Genomic DNA, 27,602 nt, shown 5'->3' with positions numbered 1-27,602 from the left:
GGCTTGGCTGCTCGGACGGCTAACGATCAACGGCACTGATTCCATGCCAGTCGATTGATTGATTTGATTAAACTCAAAAATGCCCCTCGGGGTTGCTGCACGTTTTGTTTCCTGCATGTCGCATGACAGCCTGCAACGACTGCTGCGGGGCGGGGGTCGCCGATACTTTTAAGTTCTAGAAACGTACATAAACAAAAATAAAGACATTTGGACTTCACGATCGTTCCCAATATCTCCCTCCTTTCCACCGAAGCCCCCCTTGCCGTCCAGTCCATCCGCACGAACCCGCGGCACAGACTACCATCGAATCATTGGTTTTTTCCTCATTCAAGCCACCACGACGTCATTAGCTTTTACTCATCGCACTTGCGTTGCGCACATTCCATCTCTTCCAATCGCGCGCCGCGGCTCTATTATAATCTCACCCAATAATGGCTTCCTCGAATCCCACTACCACTACCTCTCCGACAGAGTCAGAGACTCTCGTCCGTGACTTCCTCGCTGCCAATCCTGCGCTCGACGCTGAGCTCGGAAACGTCGAGATCATGACGGATCGATACACGAACGAGGAGTGGGCGAAGCAGATCGCGGAGACGCAGAAGAAGGTGGCGGCGGATAAGAGCAGGAAGTATGGAGTGCCCGATGTCACGACGAGGGAGGGGACGAAGGATCTCGCGGAGACGGTCGATCATACCGTGTTGAAGCTGGATGCGACGAGCAAGCAGATTGACGATTTGTGCTCTGAGGCTAGGACTGAGGGATTCAAGGTATGCATTTTCTTTCCTCCTTATCGGTATATTGCATGTTCCAGAGTCTTGCACTTTATTACTGCTATTCTTTCAATTCACTGCATTCCGGTCGCTACATTCTGCTACATCAATTGTTGTATCAATTGACTAACCACCCACTACAGAGCGTCTGCGTCCGCCTCAACTACGTCTCCCGCTGTGTCTCCAACCTCAAAGGCTCCCCCGTCGTCGTAGCCTGCGTCGTCGGCTTTCACGAAGGCACGCAAGACACCTACGAGAAGCTCCGCGAAGCCCGCGCGGCCGTCAAGGCCGGCGCCGCCGAACTCGACGTCGTCCTAAACCACAGCCTCCTCACCAAGCACAACCCGACCCCCAAGCCCTCCAACCACAAGCGCGACTCCACCGCCGACACAATCACATGGAAGAACACAGAAGCCAACGCAAAGCCGCAGAGCGGCAACACCCCCAGCCAGGGGCCTTATTCGGTCTCCAGCTCCGGCGGCAACACCCCCAACCCAGAAGAAGACGAGATACCCGACTACAGCGCCATCTACCGCGAGCTCGCCAGCATCCGCTCCCTCTGCCCGTCCCCCACTGTCCTTAAGCTCATCCTCGAAACCTCCCAGCTCAACTCCGCCCAGATCCTCGCCGCATCCCACCTGGCCGCCGCAGCGAACTTCGACTTCATCAAGACGTCCACCGGCTTCAATGGCCCCGGCGCGAAGCTCGAGGACGTGCAGCTCATGGTTGCCGCGGCGGAGTACCTCTCCACGAAGCAGAAGAGCAACGGCGGGAGCCCCGTCCGCGGAAGAAAGATGCAGGTCAAGGCGAGCGGAGGCGTCAGGTCGCTCGAGGCGGCGACGCAGATGCTCGAGGCGGGCGCTACGAGACTGGGGACCAGCAGTGGGCTTTGGATCATGCAAGAGGCGAGGCAGAAGGCAGAAGGTTTGAAGAGACCTGCGCCGGCTACGAGGCTATATACCGATGATTCTATTGGGGGGTATTAGACGTGTCGGATGGTGTTTTTCTTTTCGATTCTGAGTTAGTACATAAGCATAGGGTTGGGGTGTATAGAGTGTTGGTTGCATAGCATGGACACTTTTGGCATTTTAGGACTCCGCTCAGGGGGATTGGAAATTAAGAAGAATCAATGAATATACGAAATCAGTTCATAAATAAGTGCAACACTACCAATGCATATGTATGTATTTGTTGCTAAGTGAAGTGATACCTGAGACCAGCGGCGCTGTGTGTGGGGTGGACATATGATCAATATCAAGAAAAGAAGTTTCCAATTGACCAATGATTAGGATACTTTGATAAGTCATACAGTATTTCGAAAAGTTTAAGCGAGTCACGACGTGAGGGGCAGAGACAGTGGAGACTTGGATTGCAATTGAATATTTTCTTTGGTATGGAAAGGCATTTTACACACTGGGTATGTGAACCTCATCCACCTAATGAAACGCGCATGCTGGATATTCCCCATTTTTCGTCGGAGCCCGTTTTGCCCGCCCCGGAAAATCATCCCGTCATGAATAACCCAGGTACTCCAAAATTGTTGATGTTGATCGTCATGCTTTTGGGCGTATGATCTACTCCTCGTCCTCGTCACCACCATCCTCGCCATCACCACCGGCGGCGGCCTTGGCCTTCTTTCTTCGGACACGGCCGGGGCGGCCTCCACCGAAGGGCGAGCTGAGAGCGAAGTCAATGTGCTTCTGGGAGTCGAGACGGACAACGAAAGAGGGGACGTTGACGATCTGCTTTCCAACACTGTGACGACTTGTTAGTCTATGCTCACTCAATCAACATGGTGGTGCAAACATACCGGATGTGACGCTGGCGGATGAGGACACGGGCGTGGTGGATAGACTTGGCAAGGCCGAGCTTGTAGACGCAAGTCTGAAGACGACGCTCCAAGAAATCCTCAATCTTGAGGGCCAAGACGTAATCGAGCTTCATGCGGGACTCGTCGAGGACACCGACACGGACGAGACGGCGAATGAGGGCGTTACCCTCGAAGAGGCGCTTGGGGTCCTTCTCGTCGAGAGTAAGAAGAAGACTATATCGTAAGTTAGCATACTGCTTCCTCCATCTCCATCTCCAATTTTACATCGCAGTATGTGGGAAAACTTACCGGGCAGCACGACGGATCTTGGACAAGGTCAACTGGACGCGCCAGACCTCACGCTTGTTGCGGAGTCCATACTCGCCGACGAGCTTAAGCTCAGTGTCCCTTTTACAATATCAGTCGGATGTCCAAGACATATGCGGAGCAAGCTCCTGCAAAGTGGTCTGTGGGACAGTATCTACTCACAAACGAGCGGATTCGAAAGGACGACGAGGCGACCTGTAGGTCTTGGAGTACGAGCGGATCGTCATGTTGACTGAGGAGAAGAATTGAAGTTAGCAAAATTGAATGTTTAAAAATTGTGCGGAGTGTTGGATGTTGCACAGCTCATAACACCGTTGAACAAGCGACCACTATCCAGGCACGCGAGTACCTTTATGCAGCCGTGTCGCAGGTGATGTGAGATGCAATGAGGAATTGTATTTTGAAGGATGAAGACTTACAGGATGCTGTTTTGCGTGGTTAGTAGGCAAATCCAGCAGTTGTGTGTGGTCGCTGTCGAACAAGAAGAGGACGTTGTGAAGTTCGTGAGAATTTGGACTTCTTGCACGGGGCGCGGTGGGTTTTCAGTCTTGGCGTCGCTCGCTTACCGACCAATGGCAATTTGATCCTCAACCTCGAAGCCCACACCAACACTTCCCTCTCAAGCGCACTTTCAACGACGCCATCAACACCACCAATTCCCACGTTCACACACATTCGCAATGGGTCACGCAGCTGGTCTCCGCGCGGGTACGCGCTATGCGTGAGTTGATTCCTACAGATCTTTGCACGTCGGCAAGGTTATACTGACGGCCATGGCAGCTTCTCGAGGGACTTCAAGAAGAAGGGAATGGTGAGTTTTCACGATGCCCTGCGCAAGAGAAAAAATTGATACGAATATGTCTCCAGATCCCTCTCTCGACCTACCTCCGCCAGTACAAGGTCGGTGACATCGTGGACGTCGTCGCCAACGGTATGGAAACACTCGCTTTGGAAACCGAAATTTGGAGATGATGGACTTACAAGGGAACAGGTGCCGTTCAGAAGGGTATGCCCTACAAGGTCTACCACGGAAAGACTGGTGTCATCTACAACGTCACCAAGTCCGCTGTTGGTGTCATCCTGTACGTTATCCACTGAGGAAATAGCCGGAAAAAAAAGTACTAACGGCGGGCAGCTACAAGCAGGTCGGCAACCGATACATGGAGAAGCGCATCAACGTCCGCATCGAGCACGTCCGTCTCTCCCGCTCCCGTGAGGACTTCCTCAGGCGTGTGAAGGAGAACTACGCAAAGACCCAGAAGGCCAAGGCCGAGGGTGTCCACCAGCACTTGAAGCGCCAGCCCGCCGCACCCCGCGACTCCAGGGTCGTCAGCTTCTCTGACAACGTTCCCGAGAGCATCGCCCCTATTGCGTACGAGACAACGATCTAAGCGTGGAGAAAGTGGGAGAATCAAGGTGCAAGCAAAAATGGGATACGGATTGGTTCATGGCGTGGGTTTCACGGAACTTACAAATTTTTCTATCTGGTCTGCTCTTTCAATAGCATATGAAAGCGGCAATGTTATGAAACTTGTTCGACAGACAATACCAGTGTGCCTATATGGCGTATAGTTACCCTCCATGCCAATGAGATACCAACTGCCAGTCCCTACTTACCCTTAGCCCATCATCGACTTCTAGCGATACATTTGCCTACAACCGCCGACTTGACGATGCATCTCAGTCTTACTGATGTACGACAACAAATTCTTCGTAAAGACCATTCGGTCACACACTCTCACTCTATTGTTTTACCCGAAGCATAATCACAAACTCGATCTTCACAAGCCATGATCCCTGCCAACGTACCACACATATCCTCTGAACTTACAAGCCCTAAACAAAAAACCAATTGGCATGGTTCCATTGCTAGTTGATCACATCCTCTATATCCCAAACACCAAAGACCCACCCAGTTACCAACATTCAGATCCAAACTCATACCAACACATACTACCCAGCACCTCGGTCTGGAGTCCTCTCCCATTTAAGTCCCCAACTGTTACAGTGATATATTATCCCCCTCATTTATCCCCTTACAAGTAATGAGGTAATCCAGACTCCAGCATCTCTTCTAAACTCGAGAGATTACAGATCTGGCGGGCCACGTATGTGTAGAGTGCCGTTATCGTCAGCATACATCAACCATGCGTGTATGGCGAAGAAAATCAGATACCGTGTTCATTTGATTTTGTTATTTTCAAATGTAACAATATAATTTATTTACATACTCGATACCATTTATGAACCATGCGTATATCATATAAAATAAATTTTGTCGAGAAGACGACAAAGTCTTACCGTATCATATCATCAAAACCAGAACATCAAAACGTCAAAGAAATCAGAATGAAACGATAGTGTCATGACTATGATGTATACTGTCGCAGTTTGTAATATCGCAGTTTGTAATATCGCGAACTACGCAACACAGCATGGGCGACTTTTGCACATACTGAGGCCTTTTGATAGGACTTAACAATATAGGGAAGACGGTACTGCCACTGGGAGGTTTCTTCAAGGTCGAAACATTGAGGGGTCGGATGTTCTGAGAGAGATCTAGATAGAAGAAGAGATTGTGATGTTGAGGTCAGGGAAAATTAGGGGGTTAGAGACAACAGAGGAAAACATGTGACTAAAGACGTGAATTTCAAGAAATTGATTGCTGGTGCGTAGGGGGAAATGATCGAATAGTTCAGTACTTGCGTAAATAAGTGAAAACTAGGTAGATAGAGCGTGGTAAATGGTTCTATGAATTTCTATGAATTTTCATATCAAAAAGTTAAGTTAAAATCGGTCAGTTCACAAGGCTGATTCGGAACCTCGCAAGATGACCACAAACCCCCAGGCTCCTCAAGTAAAACCCAACATGTCCACTAACAAAAAAGCGATGCTACAAAATCCCTATCATCAGAAAAGGGCAACGCTGCTACTTCCTCACATTTCTTATCTAGAAGCCACTTATAGCAAGACAAGTACCATAAAACGCCTTCATGCACTCATGGGAAAAACGGTCGCCTATAGCGTTCGCAGATGCGCGGGCAAAGTGCATGCAGATCAAAGAGGAAGTAAGATTTGACAGGATGTGATTCGAGACCGGGGTATATACATACATCAACGACATAAAGAAGACCAGACATCATAGCAAGCAATGCAGCAGCCATGCATGCATGCAGTAAGCAAGAAACGCATTGGCCAGCGAGGAACAGTTACATACAACTTCCTTCCCAAGACGCCCACCCCCCGTGCATGTGAGCACCAGAGCTCGTGCGAAATGTGGTTGGCCGGTTGCATTTGAGCAGAAATGGTTTACAGTTACAGGAAGAAGAAAACAATGGATTTTTCGTGGTCATTGGATATGGTGGATTTCTTTCGGATTTGTTATTTCTTTCCCTCTACGTAGGAAAGGCCATTTAAAGTATTATAGGTAGTGAAAAGCTTAGGGCTTTAAGAAGTCTTAAGGAAATTCGTAGGCTTGCGCTCATTGTCCTCCAGATCCACACTGAAGGCGCTATCGCTCTGATTCCGCGAGGTCGATGCAAAGCGATTGGGGTCTTCGGTTGAGGGAGAGGACCTCTCGCCTGGAGAAGCTGTCTCGATTTGCACGGTGGTTTCTGTCACAATGCCAATGGCGTTGACGTTGGGTTTGATGATGGAGTCTTGGGAGCCTGTTGGGCTGGTTTCTCTTACGGATTCGTGGAGCTCGTACTTGTCACGCGTGACGCTGCGGCCTCGACGGTGATCCACGAGTCTTGATATGCGGTTTGATTTTCCACCGACGATGGTCACTGTGCGGGCTTGACCGGTTGATGTTTCTTTGTTGATAGAATGGAGACCGTATGTGTCGCCTGGTCGCGTGACATCCTGGGTCAAGGCAGTCACGTTGTGGCTGAAGGTGTAGCCACCGGTTGAGAGTTCGTTTGTTACGAGGACACGGCGAGTCAACGCATATAACAAGGCGTCAATCCAGCCACAGGAAGTGAGGAGGGCACCGGCTACGCAGAAGAATACGTCGGGCATATCAGTGCCAGTCATTGCAACCATGCGGCCTACTGCGATAGGCAGTGTCAATAAGACATAGACTAGAGGGTACAGGACCATGAACTTGGTGGCTCGGGACAGTTTAGTGGTGTCGTTGTTCATGATGCTTCGAATGCGGCCTCGGAGATGAATGAAGACATGACCGTAGATTGCCATTGTACCAAACTCGACAATGAAGATCCAAAGGTAGTGTAGGTAAAGTCGCTCCTGTTCGAAATCGATTGAAACCCAGCACCATCCTCCAGCACGGGTGAAAAATTTGTCACCGAACATGGCGGGTCCAAGAATGGTGAGCAGAACCGCGACTATCCAAACGCCTAGGATGCCAACAACGAACCACTTGTAAGGCATCCTGTAACCTTTGACAACGCCGAGCCATGTGTGGATTGCAATGGCAAGGACAAAAAAGCCGCTGGCTACATCACCAAGGTGAAGGCACCAAGCCTGTATGAAGCAGGGTACAGTGGGCGCGAGGATTTTTCCGATTCGCATCCAGTGGAAGGAGATGGCGAATGCAATTGATTGTAGGAGATCGGCCAGAAGAAGATTATAGATAAGAATGACGTATTGGTTGTAACCAACGTACTCCTTGTAGTGTTTGCGCCAGGAGACAAGTCTATGGGTGATGAAGACCAAGAGTGCCGTTACAGAGATGAGAGATAGCATGGCGAACAGTGCAATTGGAATCAATCCCTGCTTGAATACGGGAGTCAGAGGGTCTAGACTGTTAGGGTAGGCAAAATATCGCTTTGCGACCTCAGCCCGGTTGTGCAGGTCCATGTTGAATGCACTTGGTGACATGGCGGCGGCAGGACCGTTGGCGGCAAGTTGAAACTATCGAGGAATGTCGAATTAAGTAGAGTCAAGCGAGGTTTGTGTGAAATTTAAGATGCCATGGTGATAATAATAGCGATTGTGGGCACAATAGGCTTAGGTGAAGGCGATGGCCTTGTACGCTTTGGTCTGAAACCTCTCCGGGAGGGATAGGCGACTGAGGCGTATGCCAATTCGGTATTGATGGATTTGTTTGAATAGGTATACGATGACTGCAATAGGACTCGAAATTGACGTTTGTGATGATTATGGTGAGTGTGGAGGTTGTCGTGGCTTGGGTGTACTCGAAAGAGGTATCGGCGGCTGTCCTAACAAGGAAACCGTGGACGCGTAGGAGACCAAAGCAGACGTTAGGAATATAATGGCGTTTTGTAGGACAACAAAGAAATGCAAATCTGGAGACACAGAAGTAGAATCACATTCACGGCGATGCGGGCGAACAGACGCCATAATAAGAAAGCAGGAGGTCCATGTGTGAACCTGTCACTGACTAGGGCGTGTTATGCAGGTGCAGCAAACTGACGGCAGCTAAGAAACGTGCTAGGTGCACGCCTGGCGTGGCCTAAAGTCTATTTAGTCTTGGACAAACCCATCCCTGTCCTCCATGCAAGAGACGAGAGAATATCGGAATGGCCAATATATTCCTGAGGGCGATCCGGGTAGTGGGGGACCTGGGGGATGGTATGGAGAAGGGATGGTCGTAGGAGAGGGACACGGCCAAGAGTCACATTGAAGGCCTGCCCATGTTCTTCCAACCACGACGACGGCGATGACGGCCTGGCCGTTGCAGGGAATGCCAGACGAGTACAAGAAACTACCTCAATGTGGCCAAGCAACCATCTTACAGGCTACCTAGCGTGCACTGTTAGGGCGTTGGTCGTTCTGTTAAGTGTGTCGTTATTGCATCTGAGGTTTGCTTGAGTCGTGTGATTCGTATGGAAAGCCTCAAGAGATATCGGATAGGACTGCCACAAACGCCACCACGTGGAAAACAATGTCGGATACATCAGAGAGAAGCCAGTTTGTAGAACGTTGATACGAAGTTTGTACTTTGTATAACAGGCAAGGAATTTACACGCGCTTGTCGCTTACGAACGAGGCTACAATACGAGAAGTAGTTACAAATGCCTAACCAACTGTGATTACGAGTTTGTGGAATACGGTAGGCTGGTGGTTTACCACAATATTGTCGAAGGGACTAGAACAAGGGAAATACATCCAGATGCCTCTTTCCCTTTGGTCTACCATCCAGCTCCCTCTCTATCTTCCTCTTCACGGCCCAGCTATCCGCCTTCGCATCACAGTGCATCGTCTTCGAACTGACAGCAGTGCGCTGTCAGCACCGTCCCTCGATCCTCGGTTGACTTTATGCTCACGCCAGAGAGGGGCACGGTTTAATTGTTCTATAGAACAAAATCTATCAATAAGGTAATATTCTGTTGGTGTTAAGACGCCATTGAATAGCATGTGTACCTATTGTTGTGTTCCTAGGTATGTATTGTGTTTGTACACGTCCAGATAGGTGTGATACACAAGTGACAGAACAAGGAGAATCCGGGACGTCCGTTGCAAATCCTGCTTGACTCTCAACCCCAGGCCCAGACTTGCCTACTGAACAGTATTTACTCTTGGTGCGGAGAAGCCCCCCTGTGGATTGATCCTCCAGAGCAGGGCCAGTACAGACGTTTGTGGGGGAGGGAGGTCGAGCTACTTCACACACTGACCAATGACACGAGACCTTCTGTGCTTCTCTGCATTACACACTACGCACTACGCGATTCAGGGGTCACCACCAACCCTTTCACTCGCTAGACCTTCGAGTTGTTGTTGACCTTGGGATCAAATCCCTTCATTACGGCCCGATGACTGAACGTGCTTCTCACCGATGCTATCCGGCAGGTGGAATAATACTCAATTGTCACAAAAGTGGGTGCCGCATTCCGAGGATGGCACGATGGTGTAGATAATCATTTTCTGCCTACAGGCCACTCCACCTCCCAATGTATGGGCACTATCTCTGATTTTGTCGCTCTGGAGGCAGGTTTCGTTGTCGATCACATAGGATCAGACATGCGTTCCTACACAACTGGCTAGCGGTGTGCGCAACGACGATAGTAGAGGAAATAATACCTAATGCCAATAGCACGGATGGTATTACCCGGCAGCCTGTCTTCAGTCGAATCCTTTGACATGTGGTGTTGAGGTCCTGGAGGGCGGTGAAATGGGCAAAGACCAGGTAACCTCCGGCGACCAGGCTTGTAGGATTGGTCTGAGGCCCCCTTGCTGGTGATTTCATTACATTTCAGGTAGCCATGGGCTGTGGACTGGTATCTCAATGCCTTGTGAGCCGCGCGCTCATGACCACCTTCCGCATGTAAACACCCCTGAGCCGACGTTGATGATTCTTGATCCGCGTCTGACAGTAGGGGTCAATAATGGCGTGGCCAGTGGACTGGACAGTGGAAAGGACCGAGTCGACCGAGGGTACATACACAGTACATCCTCCCAAGCCGGTTGAGTGTACGCGACCTCCTTGGCCCATCACGTGGTGATGTTTCCTGCATCGGTGGAAACAAAATCCGTATTGATGTGAAGGTAAAGTTCGGGGCCATGCACTGGGACACTTTCGCCAGGGCTGCATGTGCCCATCTACCCCATTGCTGAGTTGACAGAACTTGAGTTGTTGTGACAAGCATCGACTAATGACTGGTTCTCTAAAATAACGCTCAGAAGGGTAGGGGAATCGCTGCTCCACGCGGTGGGTTTGACGATCTACAGCACCATTGGTGGAGTCTACCAGGAGTTGGATGCATCCCTTCCCAACATAGATGATCTACTGTGGATACTACAATCTCCACTGCCTGCTACGTCTTCACTTTTTCCTCCGACCATTATTCCATCGCATCAATCCTGGAGAAGTGGGTTTTTATGAGGTAGCATTCGGAGCCGGCCATCGTCCTTCATCGGCGGTTTCGACACTAGGGTACCACCGACATTGCCATTGCGCGTCCCTATTGAAGTCGGGAAGCCTAACATCCGCACGAGAAGCTCCATCGCAGGGTAAGATAGGAGAGAGGAGAGGAGACACCAAGTTATTCCCAGGAGTCTTTTCTCGAATCTCGCCTCAGGTGTGAGCAAAGCATTGTGTAACAGGTACGTATCTAAGAGGCGTGTGTACTTGGTACCCCGCGTGGCACTACCGGCGCTCACTTCCTGTCGTAGTCTAGTAAGGCGAGGTCCTTGAAACCCAGACCATCGCCTTGGATGCAATAAATTGCAATATGTCACACTGGATTTACACCTGACCTTACCAAACATGGTCAACTCACCTCTTTTGCTTGAGGGATCAAGCCTTTTAGCAAAACTGTACCCGGCTTGCGGTTGTGCGGAGATTCAAGCTGACTGCATCAAACCCTTGAGAGAAGCAGCAGTTGTCAATGCTACGAGTACATGCGACCGATGCCTATCGATACTGGCGGTCGAGTAGAACTTGATGGTTATCCACGCCCAATGAAGACTTTTGTTGTTGTCTCATCCTATATGCAATGATATCATGGTTCTCCTCAACGGCTGCCATGACTCTCTTTGCTACTCGTACATGCCCGGACCTGCAACACTCAAAACTTTCTGTGATAACTAACCCCAGGCCAAGTTGAATGGCCAAGAGCTGCGTATCTCCAGAAATACGATCAAGTCGCCACTACTGTGCCTGTCGACTCATGGCTACAATGGAGTCGATCAAACTCGATGCCGGCATTCGGCACACCCACTCAATCCATTGCATTTATCTACGCGAGGTTTTGTGACTCGAGGTCAAGGCCAAGAAGGCTGGCTGGGCTGACGACGTTTTCAAAGTTTATTGGAACTGTGAACGAATCCAAGGACTTTGATTTTTGTGAATATCTTGTCCGACTGGGAGAGCGCAATGGATTTGGTTTCTTCCGAGAACCTTTCTCCTCACAGTGTGAAGGGTGTGCATGGAAGCGATGTGAACACCAAGATAATCAAGCAAAGCACGTCTTTTTGCTAAACACTTCGTATCACATCCAAGCTATGATACTTAACCAGAATCATTCTCCGCCTTGGCTGCTCGGAAAAACCACAACATACGATGACTGAGTAGTTAGCCGTGACGGATCAAGAAACCCTTCGTAGGGGATCGTACTCATGAATCAAGTGCCTGTTCGTCACATTTTACAAACTGCACTGGCTAGAGACGAGAATGCATTGTAGGGAAACCGCACTGTCAAAGAACAAACTGATGATCATTGCTTTTTCCTTCGATCTAAAGATCGGCGACGGTAGAAGCGTGAAGAACTCCACGTGGGCGGGAGGAACAGCCACATGTTCGCACGCATGTATTTTGTATTCTTCAACCATTCCATGTCTCGAAACCTTCCAACTCGCACACGACATCAGATAGCACTAATGATCCCCTGCGAATACGAACCTGTATGTACGCAATTATTCCGGACCCCAGACAATCGCCCTCTGATCATTTTATTCCTTTCCATCCCCGAATCTCGAGTCTCAACCTTACCTTCGAACAAAAGTGCTCCGAACGGTGCAGTACCTGAAAACAACTCCATCGCCGCCAACTTTCCTTCCTTCCATCCTTCCCGCGACACAAGTGCTGACTCGGTCCGCCATGCCGCAACGCGCGTATGTGTGTCTGTTATCCTTCCACCAACGGGGGCATTCTCGCCCCTTGCCAAGGCCGCATCCTGTGAGAACAGCTCGACGCCTCCTCGTATCCGAGTCAGGGACGAGTAGATGCTCGCAGGGCCGGTCGAGCTGTCAAGATTCTGACAACGCCTCCCGAAAGTAAGTTTCTCTTTCTGTTGTATACGTTCGGACCGTGCCCTCTATTCGAATGTGGCAAAGCTACGCCCACGGACGGATAATGTAATAGTTCTACCGTTATACCTTTTTGGTAAGGAAGTCGAGGCCAATTGAGTTGGCCAGAGTAAGGTCTAGAACGATTGTGCAGATGAGGAAATCGGTTGTAGATGGCAATGTAAATGCGCCCAGCACGTTGCTGCACTGTGACATGCTGTACATCAATTACAAGATGAACGAGCATGTGATACATGAGCGGCGACTCCGAGGACAGGGAATGAGCATGATTCTAGCTTTACATTCGTAACTATAGTACAGTAATTATCTTAATTTGTTGTACAAACAGAGAATAAACATTTCCCCGTCTCTTCCACACGAGACGAAGATATTTGCGCTTCGAAGCGAGGCCACAACGACGCCCTCAGGGTTGTGTAAACGCCTTTGTCGTTACCATTTGAGGTACATCGGTGGACATATCTATTAGTATGACGATTTGTAGTGGAGCACAGAAGGATCCAACTCCACGAAAAACCCATGGAGCAGTAGCGATGATCGAGGAATAGCTCGACGCTTCTTTCACTCGATTCTCAAAGCAAAGTGATTCGGAACCTTTGATCAAGCGGACCAAGGACATCATCCTGACAACATGGTTCCTGCCTGTAAGTGAATTTCCAAGCTCCCAGAGAAACGAAAGGTTGAAGCGTGGGAGATGGCGAGAATCTCATCTGTTTAAATGGCGTTCCCTTATCCTCGAAAGTGATCGAGGGGTTTGGGAGCCATAGAGATCTAAAGTGTCGTCGCTCGGCGGATCTAGATGGCCCTCCTCCATCTTATAGCCAAGTTCTTCCAGAGATTCTACCGTTGGAAGGGCTCGACGTTTCGTGTTATCATTGCGACCCATCCTTTGTCTCTTTTGCTTCCCAATCGTCTCGTTTTGACCTTCGAGCATCGATTTTTGACGAACATTCTCAACTCTCAGATGTAGATTTTGTTCTTGTAATTCGAGTTGCTGTTCTCTGGCATTTTTAAGAGCTACTCGTTTCTGTTTTCTAGCATTTTCAAGGGCCACCCGCGCAGCCTTTGATGTTTGACGAAAATTCTCAAGACTAAGATGTAGATTTTGTTCTCGTAATTCAAGTTCCTGTTCTCTGGCATTTTGAAGGGCCACTCGCGCGGTCTTGGATTGTTGTACAAGTAACCTTCTGCTAGCCATAGTTGTCTTCGCGGGATATGGGATCATGATCTTTGGTTCGCCTGTGTACAAGCCGACAAGTCCATTGCCTAGTCGTACATTGGGCTGTAGTTTTCCGTCTATGAGCGTTCCCCTGAAGGTCTCTAATGCTCGATACACCAGAGGCTTCATGCTACGCAAACTGACGGGCGAACCCGGTAAGACATGGGAAGTTGGGTCAAGTTTCACGAATCTCTTATTGAAAAATTCCTCACGGTCTTTAGCCCAGCGGTGGTGAATTAAAGTCTGGCTGGAAGACGGAAATATGAGTCTGTATACCATTGTTAGCTGTGCATCTTGGATAGTTCGAAGTGTGGTCACGGACTGAATAATTATTTGCTTCCGAGCTTCTGGGTTGCGACTTGAGTCTCCTGATCTCTTGGAGACTTCAAAATACGATTGCGCCCTGCGCATGTGGTTCTCGAATACCTCGTGTGAAACATATCCAGAAGCTTGAATGTAGATTGACCCGTCTTGCATATAGGCCCAACCTCCTATGGAGTCTTTGTTGGGTGTATACAAAGCGCCCAGATTGACGGAATTCCGCTTCAAGTCTAAGTATCGAGCAACACGCGAAGAAGATGTCAATTGGTCGACTGTTTCGTAGAATAGATTGAGATGCCGTTTAGACAAACGAGTTGCCTCGTGTCTGATGGAAACGAACGGAGCCGTCCACATTTATAATGTAATACAAAGTGTGAAGACTTGCCTAATATAACACAGTGCGCAGCAATTCGAGATGCTAGAGGTCGATGTTCACTGGGGCAGGGTAGCGCAGCGTTAATCCTGGCGATGGACGAGCATGTTTCAATGGCACCTTGCGAACTAGATCATGAGAAGATCTAGTGAAGCGCTGACGCCAGACAGAAACGCATTCGACGATACGGGAGCTCACAGCGTGGCGCCCTGCGGGTACAGATTGGTTGCAAGTGATGATAGTATCCTCGGTGAGCCTTGACTTTGTGGCTGCTCTTCCTCAGCACTGATTTAGATCTCAGCTGTAGGAGTACATTTACTTGCACGTTTAGGCCTGGCTTGCTGGATGTGATGCAATTTGATGAGTTTGTGCTGTACATGACATATAATGATGGATAAGGTACGGTCTAGGCGAAATGCTGAAAATTTTGGTGCACGGACGCTAGGAAGCGGCTCTGGACTTCTGGAGTACAACAAACAAGGGAACAAGACGAGACGAGACAGATCGACAAGGGCAAATGTCCACCACCACCTCCACCTCCACCCACTTCCAACATCCGCACCTGCAACCGACCCGAACCAGCGGTTCTAAATTCAACCTCATCCCTTTTGTTTTCCCCTCTCTTTTTGTGTTTCCTTCTGCTCAACCCATTATTTTCGCGTGGCAACATCACAAATATGTACTTCCTCTCCTGTTCATGTCCCCTCGTGCAAAGCTTGCCCTTTCCACACCATCCAGGAATGCCTTCTGATTGCGTATCGTTACCTACCTACATGCCGATGTGTCCTCGTGCGCGGGGATTTGTTCTTGCACACCAAATACCGTCCAATGCTGATCGTGGAGTTTGGTAAACTGCTAACTTACTGACCGTTGCCATTCGACCAGTGCCACCATATTCAAAGAGCTATCCTAGGAAACGATTGTGTCACCAACGACAAATCAACGGGAAACTTCGATATTCAATCATTCGTTCAGTCGTTAAGTCGTTCATTCATTTATTGCTGATAATCCTATTTCAAGCCTAAGCTGAAAAGCGGCCTGGGATCCTTTTCAAGTGCTATAAATGCACACAAGTCCATTGGTTCTCCGAACCTTGCGCCTGCTAGATGCTTTTTCTAAACCGGAGTCTTCTTGTGCCCCTTGCATTCCTGCTCTTTCCTTTCAGTTGAACGAAGCAGTTGCTCCCTCCATCGCTGCAAGAACCATATCCACTTATATTGTTACTGGCCCCATCCAAGCTGAACGCCCTCGCCAACGAATCTTTGCATATTCCATACCAGAAGGACACCTGCGGTTCGTATCTCCTAGTTCCATTCTGTCACTCATCGCACGAAGCTCTATGAAAGAACAGAGGAATGGGTGATCCGCAAGATTAAATGGAAATCTTTCTCATGGACACTATGTGGCATCGACCTTGTCGACTATACTCTCGATTGCCATGGATCGGGTTGACGGAGTCGTTGGGGTGAGCGGTGCCTTCCCGTCGACCTGCTTCACAGTAGGTTGTGTCTGCGCCTGGGGCGGTTGAGGAAATGGTGTCGGCGGTGCGGTTTCGCTTTCACTACCGGGCGGTTCGTCACCAGCTTCGCCAACGAACTCTTCTACTTCCCGCAACCAATTTGCTTTCAGTAACTCCATGGGCGGATCTAGATCGCCGGGCTTCCCTCCTCGACGAGCTTCTGCTGCCGTCATCTTTCGCTCCCCACGCTTGTGCGGGTGGAAGTGCATTCGGCGTAAGTGGCTCGCAGCATTATAACATTCATTATACCTTTTTCCAGTTTGGCAGGCCTTGCAATTGGACAGGAAAGACTTGTCGGGCGAAGTGTCGATGGTCACCCAGACCTTGCGCGTCTTTCTGTGAACGCGATTCGTATGGCGACGTAGTTCATGCTCGCTACGGAAGCCATCCGGGTAATCATTGCAGGTTGGACACTTTAGTCGAACGACTCTCCTCGGCGGTGTTTTCGATGGAGCTTGAAAAGTGGGAGATGTCGTAGGGGTTCCGGAATTAGTTGGTGGTGTCAGAACGGTTTCCTTGGTCAAGTGCGGTTCCTTTGGCTCGATAAATTCGTTCCCAGCGGGCACACTAACGTCTTCGTCCTCTTTCATCTTCGCACTCGATTTCTTCGGAGGCATTTGCTTTGGAGAAAGGGGCGAGGCTGTCTGTAACACACGAAATTCGAAGCATTCCCCAGCCGGACAGGCGCGGAACTCGGTTTTCAGCGTTTGGTGGGGCGATAGCTGCCGTTCCAACGGCGCGAGGTGGCAATGAAGGATCCCGTATCGTGTTGGAACAGTAGTTCGAATGTGCTGGCATGCATCCAAACGTCAGAAGGTATCCGACCTTGTTGTTGAGTCTTTGTCAATCGGGGGGCCAGCGGGGGCTGGGCGGAGCCAAATACCTTCTGCCTGATTATCCCCGAATTTTGCGACTATGGGTGGAGGTTGCGCGCACGAGGCTGAGTTCAGCCCGGCGTCAGCCTCGCTTTGGCCATCTGAGTGGGCGATTTGACCTGCAGCCACCACCTGAAGCGGCGAGCTGACCGCCTATTGGATCTTTGCCTCAGCCTGAACGACGAGCTTCAGATTGCGACGCCAATCAAGCATAACGATGCTCACAGCTTAAAGCCATCTCGAGCCCCTTTGCCCGTTTTGTTTAACAAGAAAAAGAAACAAGCGTTCAGCACACCTCTGAGGTAGATGGACCCTTATCGAACTCATGCAGAGGCACAACGTATTGCGAGCAACATCATCACGAAACCCACCACACAACCGTAACAGCGCTGGTTGTGGAATAGTGACATTCTGAGAGTTAATGTGGTCACGATTCAAGCTTGTGCTATTTCCAGTTGATCGCCTTACCAGACTGCATTCGTGCGTTGCGGTACGAGCTTATTCGCCTCGAGCTCGCCTTATTAAACCATTCACATCCAACATCCATGATCAATTGATACACGACCAAACGTCTCCATCAATCATCGACATGTTTCTTTGCCTCCTCTCTCGCTGCCATGCCCCACCCGGGTAGTCTATCCGCCTCCCACTCGCCTCTTTGACCCTAACGGCTCTCCTCGTTCTCCCTTGTAGATCCGAGCTCCTTTTGCAATCAGCTGCCACAAGTCTTGATTTACTGCTCGACAATGGGCTGTCGAACACGAGCCAATGGCTTGTTACGAGCATTGGTTTATCGATTGATCCGAGCCAACGGAAGCACCCAGAGCCGCTTGCCACCTTGTCCAGTAGTGCCCGAACCAAAATGAACTAACCCCCGTGTAGCGTGCGTATATATATAACACCTCCTACGAAGAACACAACAATCTATAACCAATTGGTAAAGCCATTATTGAATGTATCAATTGAGTAACCAGGAACGCTTCCGCTATTTCTTGCTGAGCGAAGCATTTGTATACGGCATATGGGCGTCAGACCGGGATGACAAACCTCCGTCATCAGGAACCGTCTTTGAAAAGGATGTCGCTTTCGACAAGGCGACGGGCTAGTGGATAGATGGCATCGCAGTTCTCCCGTGTTTTCGCATTTAATACCGCCCCCAAAAAACCCGCCTAAATTGCCTTTTGCGTCCCACGTTGCGGTCCATCATTCAACTCTGGTTGTAAAAGTAATATCCCCGCAATATCACGACGATGTAAGCACTGAGGCCGGTACTTCCCTCAGCTCGTGGTCGCAGCGCCCTTTACCCTTCCGAGTTATTACAAGTCGATACTTCTGTCAGAATGCGCAAAGCTCCGCTTATTGATTCGTAAGCCTTGCCTTGACCACACCATTGCATGTCTCGGCGTTTCAGGCCCTCAGTGTATTTCTCCTCCATGCATGCAACTCGTTTTTAATCTAGCGTTCAGGTTGGTGCCATCACTTTGGTTTAGTCACCCTTCCTTCGATTCGCATTGAAGATGCTACTTTATGTCCTTGTAGAGTCTCAAATAGAGAAAGAAATCCGAGCAGATCATTCCTCTCTTCCACCCATGTTTCGATTGCATGGCCGCCGTAGACGATACGATGATTTGGCTCAAGCCACAAAGCAGGGTATAGCTGAAAAACATCGTCAAACGAAACTTTGAGCAACGTAAGATATCTTCGATAAATCTTTCAGCTATCGACCACCGTGTGGTATTCTCCAGACCATACACAGTTATTTTGCAGGCGGACTATTGCGAGTGGAGTAGAACATCACTAGTGCGGTGCAACAAAGCGTTTGGCTAACGATAAACATCGGCGCGCGAGTCACCACACTATCGGTTCTATTTATGTCTACAAATGATGTATTCCTTTAATACGCGTTCTTGCATCCAGCGCTCTCCTCGAGGAGCAGTCTGAATCGATTTGTTGCAACGATAGCTATTCCTAGGACCCCCTTTTGCAGGTTTACCATCATGTTAAAGAAACATGAAACACACCAGATATATTGATCGCTCCACTTCTTCGTCTCCGTCCAATGGCCACTCAGCTCGCGAAAAAGATGGAGTTCAGCTCAGTCGTCAATACCTCGCTATCTGAGCCACGTAACAATCTTGGGTACGAGTCTGCGCGCTGGCCCTGAGTAACTTGTACGATGCGGTATCTCAACCGTCCCACCAGAAGAGACAGCCTTCAAACGTCTCTAGAAAGTCGGGTGCATTTGCTTTGGAACTACCAGTGCCCCTTCAGGATACCAACTGCGACATGTCTACATATGCCCACAGTTGGGCAATTTTGACGTAGATCAAAGCCTTGGATGCAAAATATGGGAGTGTTCCCTGCTCAACATCAAACGCCTCGTCAGCCGAGTGACCGACAAATATAAGCTTACAGGCATGGAAACCTCTCTCGCTCGAGAGTTTTATGCCGATAGGTGACGACCAATGTGAAAATACACTCGTGATGGGGTCACAAGACTCGGAAGCTCCTCAAGATCACGAAAACCTGACCGTAAGTAGAAAGAGTCATCATATACGTCTTCGATGTATCCTGAATGCCAAACGTATTTGGAATTTATATCTCCGTAGCACAAAGAGTTGTGACTGGCACGAGCGTGAGAAAGGAACCCCTCATTATCAAAGTATAAGGCCACCGATATGCTGACTGCTTCCTCGCTGCCTCCCACGCGCTAAACCATCGTCAACGTATAGGACGAAAAGGCAGCTTATGTTCATCAATTAAGTTATAGAAAGTAGTGAACGCCTTCTTGGCATATAATCAGTCATTTCCTAGAAGCAAGACGTTTTGCATGAGTCTCCTATGTACTGAAATTCGTCCGGCTGCTGCTCATTGCACTCGTCATTACAATCCTTCGATAAATTTCCTCATCGGGACTGAACAGTCTGACATTTCTCACAACTTTAAATTTGTCTTGCCTTATTGAGGAAGCCGAGACTTCCCCAACATTTGCTCTGGAATCAATCCCCATCCCAACTACACATTCTTATCTTCCATCCATCCCGCCTTCTACTCCCGTCTCACTTCCAATGCCCATTTTCCTATTTGGGTTCAGCCTGCGGGTTGGGCCGATTTGTGGGGTGTTCATTGCCGCTCTTGTGCTCTTCTTGAGACGCTGAAGAATGAGGGTCCGTGTTGGGGGTGTTGTTTCGCACGAGTTAGTTATTCAAATCGGGTTGGGCTGGTAGGATTGCGGATTGGCCCATGAGTTTCTCGGATCGAGGATGGATTATTTGGGTGAGATTTCGATGTTTCAATGTGATGCCAGAAGAAGATTGGTTTAGCGTTTCGATGAGGCGAGGATACATGATGTCCTAGTGGTCACGATGGTGTATCCGAAGTGCGAGTGCTTGGATATGCTGACTGTATCACCAGCAATAAGGCACTCCACGAAGAACAAAAGCTTTGTTCAAGTTATAGAATATGTAGAAAGGGTAGGCGGCTCGAGAAAATAAAATTTTATGCAACCCAAGGTGGTTATTGAATATATTTCTAGGTTCACGAATGTTGAGGCCATCATGATCTCTGCGCAAACCTCGCCACTTCATCAAGAGCAGCCAAAGCACTTATACGTATAATGTCAGAAAATTCCTCTAAAACGAACTTATAGAAAGCTTAGCCCCGATGTACAACAATTTTTCGATAATACAAGTGTTTGGGTGAACAATCGTGGTATTGTACTTTACAGCCAAGAGGCAAGTCCCTTCACGAATATCTAGCATTTTCATGCGCACAAACTACTTTCAGTGAATCAGGAAGTCATTACCATGCTGGCTCACCGCAATTTCTTTTGTACAAAGCCCTTGATGATCGGTGCTTGTCCTCGGTAAAAGTTCAAACAGATTGAATATTTCGTTCAAACACGCTGGTCGTTTATTCCGAGTATCAACCAGTCATCCTCGATGTCTTCGATGACCATATTAAACGAGGACTTGCCGAGATAGACAATTGTCTTCAAAAGAAAGCTTCATACTGGTTATTTGTCATGGCTGTAAGCTCATTTGCGACCATTTCCATATTTCAGGACATCTTTTATCGCCCGCAAGGTGAACGATGATGCAGAGAACGTGAGCCAGCGCGCAAATTTGTTTCATCCATCTGCAGAAGTCCTTCTCCTGAGGATTGATGTCGCCGTTTGATTGATATATCTATTCTCAGCAAACGTCTTCGAAGGACCATGCCAAAATTAGGAGAAAATCCAAATTGTGAGGTTTAACGTTTCGAGTAGATGTACGCAGTAAAATTGAATGCACAGTATCAGGGACCATTGCGCCTTGAATTTGATTCAGTCTACCGCCACAACGGGAACCCTAGGAGAGATATATAAAGGCGTGGTTCTGTGTAACATTGGAAATAGATACCATTACTCATCTAGGATAGTGATCAGCCGTCAGCCTCCCCGTCAGCGCTGAACGACCTCCAAACCTGCATATGCTTGCAAATATCATCATTTTCATTCGTTTACGTACCTTGTTGAATCCTCGTATTTGAAATGTGGTCCCTGACTATGTGCATTCTGTGCAGGCAGTGTTATTACTCACGTTTGCGGAAGCGGCTCACCCGGGGTTCGTGACCACCATGCCACACTGCTTGCGAATCATAATCGCGGTCGCCTCGTGGCCATTGCAGATGAACTGGATGTTCATCGCGGATTCCGTTCGCGCTCGTGACCCATGTCTTTAATCTAGAGGTACCGCGCCCCAGGCTACACACCGGTACTTTACTTTACTTTACCAAGTAAGAGCAAACGTCGGCTCACCGTCAATTCGACGAGCCTATAACTATTGTGACTTATCCTCCTTCCTCATTTTATTCACTTATTCCTTTTTACGATACTTTCCTGAGCCCGAGACTGGTCGACCAAGCAATTCATTCACCTAACTGACCAGACTCACATCATGAGACTGTCACTTGCGGTAGTCTCGTTGGCTGCGGTCGTGAAAGCCACCGTTGACTTCGGAAACTGGCATCCGCCCGCCTATGGAGACGTACGATCTCCTTGCCCTGCTCTCAATGCTTTGGTAAGTGTGGCGGATTTGTGAAGTCATATCGACTTCACAAAAGCTAGTAATGCCGAGAAACCTGAGAACAGAATCACTGACAAGCGGACTAGGCAAATCACAATATCCTGCCCCATGATGGAAAGAACCTGACAGTCCCAATCTTTGTCAAGGCATTGACCGAGGCTCTGAACTTCAGTGTGGAGGTGGCAACTATTGTATCTTCGGCAGCTCTGCAAACCGTGCCTCAAGGTTCTACCACGCTCAATCTCGACGACTTGAGTAAGCACAACATCATCGAACACGACGGATCTCTCTCGCGTCAAGACTTCAACATAAGTGGAGACGCCACTACCTTCAACAGTGGGATCTTCGATGAGTTCGTAGGGTACTTCGGTGGTGCTCAGGATGTTTCACTTCCCGTTGCAGCTGCAGGTCGCTGGTAAGTTGCTCTTTAGTATCAAAGTGCATTTTGCTGCGCCTTGCAGGCCAATCGCTATGATACACTGGCTCTGATCAAGACGAATCAATTCACTAACGGTAATAAGGGGACGTATCAACTCTGCGAAAGCCAAGAACCCTGCATTCTCCTATACAGCAAGTCAGCGATTCAGTAGCTACTTGGAGTCAGCAATCTACTCTCTCGTACTTGCCGCCCCGAAAAAGCAAGCAGTGCCGCTGGCCTGGCTTAATGCCCTCTTCAGTAAGTTTTTGCTATGAATACTTGGTAACTTAAGCTTATATCCACCACCAGAAGAGGAACGTTTCCCGTACAACGAGGGCTGGCGCACGCCACAGTCTCCTACAAACGCTGCTAGCCTTGCGTCAACGATCTTGATTCTATCACTGGCCACCCCAGAAGATCTAACTTTCGGTTCAGCACCCCCTTCAGGCTTCCACGGAGAGGGGTTAGTCTTCGACGAACTGAAGTGATGGATATCATGGTTCTGAGCTATGACCTTCATAGAGGCGAGTTATCTTAATGTGGAGGAAAGACCGGACCTTATATATCAAAGGTACATGAGAGGGTTAACAGATGAAATACATATTATAACAGAAGACCCCGTCACGATGTGTCCGAGCAATCTCCGCTCGCTAGTGGGTGCGCGTGAGCTAGTGCAAGGTTGTGCCCAAACGTCATCGAGCATGCGGTCACCATCATCACAAGCCATTTCCCTTCAGTGCATCATGCCTTCATACGCTCAACTTTCACGAACTGACCATGTCTGCTGGATACTTCCCGAAACGTGAGAAAGTTGGTCTTGAGGACCTTTTCAAGGGACTTGTCACGGCCTCCCACATTCTTCACCGTGAAGATGTGCTAGATGCCTACGGGCACATCTCAGTGCGCAGTCCTGACAACCCTGCAACATTCTGGATGCCCTGCAATATCTCGCCAGCATTGATAAGTACTCCCGAGGATTTGATTGAATACAACGTGGAAGACGCTACGCCAGTAGAGAAGAGCTCAAAGTCTGGGTATCTGGAAAGACACATCCACAGCGAGATCTACAAGCGATTTCCAGCGATCAACAGTGTGGTACACAGCCATTGCAGTGATGTGCTACCGTATTGTGTGAGTGGTGTTCCTCTCAAAGCTACCATACACATGGCAGGCTTTCTTGGTAAGTGATCCCACCCACCGGGAAACCACTGCGTTTCGCTAATCTTGATCCAATCAAAAGGTAATAATGTACCTGTCTGGGACGCTGCATCGCACTACCCCAGCGGATCGAAGCATGACCTCCTCGTGCGTGACTCGACTCTAGGTGCATCGCTATCTGCAGCCTTCAAACCAGCGACCTCTGCAGGCTTCCTGTATTCTAAAGTTCGCTCCGCTCTTCCTACCCAAATCGCAGGCAATCCTCCAGACCCTTCTCGCGAACCGGATCATGCAGTCGTTCTACTGCAGGGGCATGGATTTGTCACTGTGGCACACGGAATCGAAGAAGCTGTATACCAAGCCATCTACACTCGGGAAGCTGCAAAGGCGCAAACAGCGGCGTTAACAATCCGGAATGCTCACTTCGGCCATATTGTCGAAGGCAAGATCGATGTCGAAGGAGGAGGGAAAATCAAATCTGCAAAGGTCAAAGCTGAAGGCGATCTCAAGTATTTGAAAGAGGGCGAAGCTCATGACGCCTGGGAATCCATGCAGGAAACTGTTGCTCGGCCATGGGCGCTTTGGTGTCGACAGGTGGAAGTCAGCCCGTTGTATAAGAACGAGTGCCCTGGTGGGGAAGATTGAAGAGAATATGAGGAACTTGGGAAGTACACTTGCCGTTTCCTGGCATTGATAGTTATGCGTTCACTTTTACATAATGATGATGAATTACTCCAACAGAATACAATACAGTATACCTCGCGTACTTTGGTGCGACTATCCTTGCTCTATCAAATCCGAACAAGAGATACAAGAGCCCCTTTGGCGAAAGCATTTTTACAATAGGAAAGTATATGATGCAGCTGTTATTACCTTCACCCTAAAGTAGAGTGGCGGTGCTTCCTGTGGCACCCAGAATATATTCACCATTCTCTTTCAAGAGGGAAAGGAAAATGTTCCGGGCCGCCAGCGGATTGTATCAGTTTTCTGGAAGGACCGTTTGTATCCACCTGTCAGAATATAGGGGCGCCACTAATTACACCCAGGGGTATCAACGCCAAGGCCCTTATATTGAAACAATAATCAAACTAGACTTTGCAAAGCATGTTATTCCGCCACTATCGTTTCAAGGATTGCACAATCTGAATGTAGAAAAACATATTGTGTTGCCGGAACAAATAGCGTCTATCCACTCTCACTCAAAGTTGAGATGCAGTTGAACTTTGGTAGCGAGGAGAAGACCCGGGTCAAATGTCAATCTAGGGATCATCTACCCGGGTTACTGAACCGCTGTGCAACTAATAAAGCAACGCGGAAGCTAATATCGCCATCTATATCAAGATCATGGGGTCGCAATCTGGAGATATCGCGTGGCGCAATGCTGGGTGCGGAGATGAGAGGGTCTCGGCACAATTAGTTCCGGTAGACATCCTCAATGGAAGAATATACCACTGAATCAGTGATATATACAATGCAGTGTCTTTCTCTTTCAATGGGGCGGTAATTCACTGCATTCACTCTTTTCGATTCGTAGTTCCAATCATGTTTTTCAAATCGGCTTTGCTGGCCACGGCCGCCTTCTCCGCTTCAGCATTCGCAGCTTTTGGTATAACCCAATCGGGAGATAATATTGTAGTCGATGCAGGCTCAGACAATGCTTTGAAATTTACAGTGAACGCAAAGAGTTGTGACATAACGTCGATCCTCTACAGAGGAGAGGAGTTGCAGGATAAGGCAAAGGGATCGCACATCTCTTCCGGTCTTGGATCGGCTACCGTTAAGTCTGAGACAATCTCAGGTACGTTGTCGATCTTTCTTGCAATCTACGGACGCTCTCTAATCACAATGCTTGAATAGGCAAATATGCCAAAATCACCTGCACCACTTCCACGTTAACGCACTATCTCGTCGTTCGCTCTGGAGAATCCACGATATGGATGGCTACCCACACCACCGCTGAGCCGGACATTGGCGAGCTCCGCTTCATTGCTCGACTGTCGTCTAGCAAACTCCCGCTCGAGTACCCATTCGGAGCCGTTTCCACTACCGCAGGATCCTCGTCTACCGTCGAGGGCTCTGATGTCTTCGTCGTCAACGGCCAGACACGGTCCAAATTCTACTCCTCGGAGCGATTTATCGACGACTACACGCACTGTGTGAAGCGAGAGAGCGATACGATCCACGCCTGCATCCTCTTGAACTCGTACTCCTACGAAGGCAGCTCTGGAGGCCCCTTCTTCCGTGACATCAACACCAACAACGCTGGCGATGCCACCAACCTCTACTTCTACATGAACAGCGGCCATGTTCAGACCGAGAGCTTCCGCATGGGTCTGCACGGCCCCTATGCCCTCCAGTTCTCTCGCTCTGGAGTGCCCAATGGAAAGACCATGGACTCAACCTTCTTCTCCGAACTCGGCATCCAGGGCTACGTGGCCGCCTCTGGCCGCGGAACCGTGAGTGGAACAGCCACGGGTGTCAACAGCAAGTTCCAAAGGGTTCTGCACTGGTACAACAAAGACGCGCAGTACTGGGCATACGCCAACTCCGCAGGCGCCTTCACGAGCCCCGCGATGAAGCCCGGAACCTACACGCAGGTGCTGTACCAGGGGGAATTCAAAGTGGGCAGCTCATCGGTCACTGTATCAGCAGGAAAGGCCACCACGGCCAACATCGCCGCGTCGACGCAGTCCCGCAACACCATCTGGCAAATTGGCGAGTGGGACGGCCAGCCCACTGGATTCCGCAACGCAGACAAGCAGCTCCGCATGCACCCCTCCGACTCCCGCATGTCGTCCTGGGGTCCTTTGACTTACACCGTTGGCTCGTCGTCTCTCGACAGCATTCCCATGGCGCTCTTCAAGGGTTCAAATGCGCCTCTCACTATCAAGTTCAAGCTCGACGCTACCCAGGCCAGCGGCGCTGCTACTCTTCGTGTTGGTACTACGCTTTCTTTCACCGGTGCTCGTCCCTCCGCTTCCATCAACTCGTACAATGCTGCTACGCCCGCTGCGCCGACCAAGATCGACAGCCGTGGCGTAACTCGAGGCGCTTACAGAGGCTTTGGAGAGGTTTACGACTACGTTATCCCAGCCGGCACGCTCAAGAATGGTGACAACACTATTACTATCAACGTCGCTAGCGGTAGCAGCGGCGACCTCTATCTCGCTCCTAATGTCATCCTCGACGCCATAGAGCTCTTCAAGTAGAGGAGAATGGCTTGTGCTAGGATTGTAAATTGCACGTTCGAGAACTCGAGGAGTTGAGGCTCAGACTGCTCACTATCTTTCTTTGTATATATTTTCTACCCAGATATTGTGGTCTGTGTGACGTTATGTCCGACTTGAGAGACAAATGTATATACCTCATGTCTCTACACTACGTTTGTTTACCTGTGATCTATCGATGTGTGCTTCCAAGCCGTGTGAGGAGTAGTGATTCGCGCAATGATTGATAGATCATACTATATTGCCAAGTCATATCACCGTACAGCATACTATTGTCCTGTGCTGTAGAACACAACCCGAGGCGAGGAATGTCATGCAACAGGTTTATTGTCCAGGAAAGGTCACGCAAATATGAAAGTACATACAAAGGCACACGACTTCCAAGACAGTCTACCTGGAGAGCATCGCCGATTACCCGCCACACATACACACCAACCTGCTTTCACAAGAAATCGGTCCGAGTTTCGCACTGTTGACTTCCCAAAGCGGCAGTATGCATATTCCCCCCATAGACTCGGTTCTAAGTTCCAAAAAGCAAATGTTTGTATACAAGGGTAGGCAATCCATGTCTATGAGCTTTCAACTGTTTATCTCGTGTTCTCATACGCCGGAAGGACACTCCGAGAGTGGGTAGATGGTAAGCTGCAGTCGTTCATTGAGGCCCGCTGTGCCTCAGTTTGCCTTCTTCGCTTGGGGAACCCGTTCCATATCTGCATGTCTGAAATGTCTGCATGTCTGAAATGTCTGCATGTCTGAAATGTCTGCATGTCTGAAATGTCTGCATGTCTGA

The 27,602-nt window shown here is 49.2% G+C and overlaps 11 protein-coding genes across 11 annotated transcripts; 5 read left to right on the top strand and 6 right to left on the bottom strand.

The window, feature by feature from the left end:
• The first annotated feature begins 32 nt into the window (after positions 1-32).
• On the top strand, positions 33-1,910 carry BU24DRAFT_417972 (aldolase). The gene is made up of 2 exons (XM_033526858.1): positions 33-767; positions 914-1,910. The coding sequence occupies exons 1-2, from the start codon at positions 432-434 to the stop codon at positions 1,754-1,756; spliced, it is 1,179 nt and encodes a 392-aa protein (XP_033390665.1). The 5' UTR covers positions 33-431; the 3' UTR covers positions 1,757-1,910.
• A 54-nt stretch (positions 1,911-1,964) lies between these two features.
• BU24DRAFT_417970 (40S ribosomal protein S9) lies at positions 1,965-3,383 on the bottom strand. Its single transcript, XM_033526857.1, has 5 exons — positions 3,327-3,383; positions 3,070-3,139; positions 2,890-2,988; positions 2,581-2,814; positions 1,965-2,525 (listed from the first exon to the last, which is right to left on the bottom strand). Exons 2-5 carry the CDS (start codon positions 3,132-3,134, stop codon positions 2,345-2,347), a joined length of 579 nt encoding a protein of 192 aa, XP_033390664.1. The 5' UTR covers positions 3,135-3,139; positions 3,327-3,383; the 3' UTR covers positions 1,965-2,344.
• A 204-nt stretch (positions 3,384-3,587) lies between these two features.
• Positions 3,588-4,298, top strand: BU24DRAFT_339639 (uncharacterized protein; the record flags this gene model as incomplete). Its single annotated transcript, XM_033523193.1, has 5 exons — positions 3,588-3,628; positions 3,688-3,718; positions 3,775-3,838; positions 3,899-3,989; positions 4,043-4,298. 5 exons carry the CDS (start codon positions 3,588-3,590, stop codon positions 4,296-4,298), a joined length of 483 nt encoding a protein of 160 aa, XP_033390663.1.
• Positions 4,299-6,133: 1,835 nt separating this feature from the next.
• On the bottom strand, positions 6,134-8,202 carry BU24DRAFT_417968 (uncharacterized protein). Its single transcript, XM_033526856.1, has one exon. The coding sequence runs from the start codon at positions 7,747-7,749 to the stop codon at positions 6,355-6,357; it is 1,395 nt and encodes a 464-aa protein (XP_033390662.1). The 5' UTR covers positions 7,750-8,202; the 3' UTR covers positions 6,134-6,354.
• BU24DRAFT_43029 (uncharacterized protein) lies at positions 7,889-8,287 on the bottom strand. Its single transcript, XM_033529803.1, has one exon. It carries the CDS (start codon positions 8,230-8,232, stop codon positions 8,029-8,031), a length of 204 nt encoding a protein of 67 aa, XP_033390661.1. The 5' UTR covers positions 8,233-8,287; the 3' UTR covers positions 7,889-8,028.
• Positions 8,288-10,554: 2,267 nt separating this feature from the next.
• BU24DRAFT_42868 (uncharacterized protein) lies at positions 10,555-11,314 on the bottom strand. Its single transcript, XM_033529542.1, has one exon. It carries the CDS (start codon positions 11,098-11,100, stop codon positions 10,687-10,689), a length of 414 nt encoding a protein of 137 aa, XP_033390660.1. The 5' UTR covers positions 11,101-11,314; the 3' UTR covers positions 10,555-10,686.
• Positions 11,315-13,249: 1,935 nt separating this feature from the next.
• BU24DRAFT_42863 (uncharacterized protein) lies at positions 13,250-14,742 on the bottom strand. The gene is made up of 2 exons (XM_033529522.1): positions 14,178-14,742; positions 13,250-14,123 (listed from the first exon to the last, which is right to left on the bottom strand). Exons 1-2 carry the CDS (start codon positions 14,528-14,530, stop codon positions 13,343-13,345), a joined length of 1,134 nt encoding a protein of 377 aa, XP_033390659.1. The 5' UTR covers positions 14,531-14,742; the 3' UTR covers positions 13,250-13,342.
• A 1,205-nt stretch (positions 14,743-15,947) lies between these two features.
• Positions 15,948-16,685, bottom strand: BU24DRAFT_430677 (uncharacterized protein; the record flags this gene model as incomplete). Its single annotated transcript, XM_033529826.1, has 2 exons — positions 15,948-16,607; positions 16,641-16,685. The coding sequence occupies 2 exons, from the start codon at positions 16,683-16,685 to the stop codon at positions 15,948-15,950; spliced, it is 705 nt and encodes a 234-aa protein (XP_033390658.1).
• Positions 16,686-21,430: 4,745 nt separating this feature from the next.
• Positions 21,431-22,998, top strand: BU24DRAFT_384947 (Cloroperoxidase). The gene is made up of 4 exons (XM_033524864.1): positions 21,431-22,003; positions 22,096-22,424; positions 22,531-22,685; positions 22,737-22,998. Exons 1-4 carry the CDS (start codon positions 21,881-21,883, stop codon positions 22,913-22,915), a joined length of 786 nt encoding a protein of 261 aa, XP_033390657.1. The 5' UTR covers positions 21,431-21,880; the 3' UTR covers positions 22,916-22,998.
• Positions 22,999-23,128: 130 nt separating this feature from the next.
• BU24DRAFT_384945 (uncharacterized protein) lies at positions 23,129-24,403 on the top strand. The gene is made up of 2 exons (XM_033524863.1): positions 23,129-23,607; positions 23,668-24,403. Exons 1-2 carry the CDS (start codon positions 23,205-23,207, stop codon positions 24,228-24,230), a joined length of 966 nt encoding a protein of 321 aa, XP_033390656.1. The 5' UTR covers positions 23,129-23,204; the 3' UTR covers positions 24,231-24,403.
• Positions 24,404-25,127: 724 nt separating this feature from the next.
• On the top strand, positions 25,128-26,928 carry BU24DRAFT_439043 (polysaccharide lyase family 4 protein; the record flags this gene model as incomplete). The annotated part of the gene is made up of 2 exons (XM_033530279.1): positions 25,128-25,383; positions 25,443-26,928. 2 exons carry the CDS (start codon positions 25,128-25,130, stop codon positions 26,792-26,794), a joined length of 1,608 nt encoding a protein of 535 aa, XP_033390655.1. The 3' UTR covers positions 26,795-26,928.
• Between the last annotated feature and the right edge of the window lie 674 nt (positions 26,929-27,602).

This window comes from Aaosphaeria arxii (genome assembly GCF_010015735.1).
Source record: "Aaosphaeria arxii CBS 175.79 unplaced genomic scaffold BU24scaffold_1, whole genome shotgun sequence".
In the NCBI taxonomy this organism is placed as follows: Eukaryota; Fungi; Ascomycota; class Dothideomycetes; order Pleosporales; genus Aaosphaeria; species Aaosphaeria arxii.
The sequence above is the reverse complement of the archived record's forward strand: the minus strand, read 5'-3'. Positions and strand labels throughout refer to the sequence as shown.

Bases quoted from the DNA above. Each gene is read 5' to 3' on its own strand.
- BU24DRAFT_384945 (XM_033524863.1), top strand. From the start codon at position 23,205: ATGTCTGCTGGATACTTCCCGAAACGTGAGAAAGTTGGTCTTGAGGAC. The intron at 23,608-23,667 runs GTAAGTGATCCC...TCCAATCAAAAG, and splicing joins ACACATGGCAGGCTTTCTTG to GTAATAATGTACCTGTCTGG.
- BU24DRAFT_384947 (XM_033524864.1), top strand. From the start codon at position 21,881: ATGAGACTGTCACTTGCGGTAGTCTCGTTGGCTGCGGTCGTGAAAGCC. The intron at 22,004-22,095 runs GTAAGTGTGGCG...CAAGCGGACTAG, and splicing joins GCCCTGCTCTCAATGCTTTG to GCAAATCACAATATCCTGCC. The intron at 22,686-22,736 runs GTAAGTTTTTGC...ATCCACCACCAG, and splicing joins CTGGCTTAATGCCCTCTTCA to AAGAGGAACGTTTCCCGTAC.
- BU24DRAFT_43029 (XM_033529803.1), bottom strand. From the start codon at position 8,232: ATGGCGTCTGTTCGCCCGCATCGCCGTGAATGTGATTCTACTTCTGTG.
- BU24DRAFT_42868 (XM_033529542.1), bottom strand. From the start codon at position 11,100: ATGTTTGGTAAGGTCAGGTGTAAATCCAGTGTGACATATTGCAATTTA.
- BU24DRAFT_417972 (XM_033526858.1), top strand. From the start codon at position 432: ATGGCTTCCTCGAATCCCACTACCACTACCTCTCCGACAGAGTCAGAG. The intron at 768-913 runs GTATGCATTTTC...CACCCACTACAG, and splicing joins CTAGGACTGAGGGATTCAAG to AGCGTCTGCGTCCGCCTCAA.
- BU24DRAFT_42863 (XM_033529522.1), bottom strand. From the start codon at position 14,530: ATGTGGACGGCTCCGTTCGTTTCCATCAGACACGAGGCAACTCGTTTG. The intron at 14,124-14,177 runs GTCCGTGACCAC...AATGGTATACAG, and splicing joins CGGAAGCAAATAATTATTCA to ACTCATATTTCCGTCTTCCA.
- BU24DRAFT_417968 (XM_033526856.1), bottom strand. From the start codon at position 7,749: ATGTCACCAAGTGCATTCAACATGGACCTGCACAACCGGGCTGAGGTC.
- BU24DRAFT_417970 (XM_033526857.1), bottom strand. From the start codon at position 3,134: ATGACGATCCGCTCGTACTCCAAGACCTACAGGTCGCCTCGTCGTCCT. The intron at 2,989-3,069 runs GTGAGTAGATAC...ATATTGTAAAAG, and splicing joins CCTTTCGAATCCGCTCGTTT to GGACACTGAGCTTAAGCTCG. The intron at 2,815-2,889 runs GTAAGTTTTCCC...CTTACGATATAG, and splicing joins AAGATCCGTCGTGCTGCCCG to TCTTCTTCTTACTCTCGACG.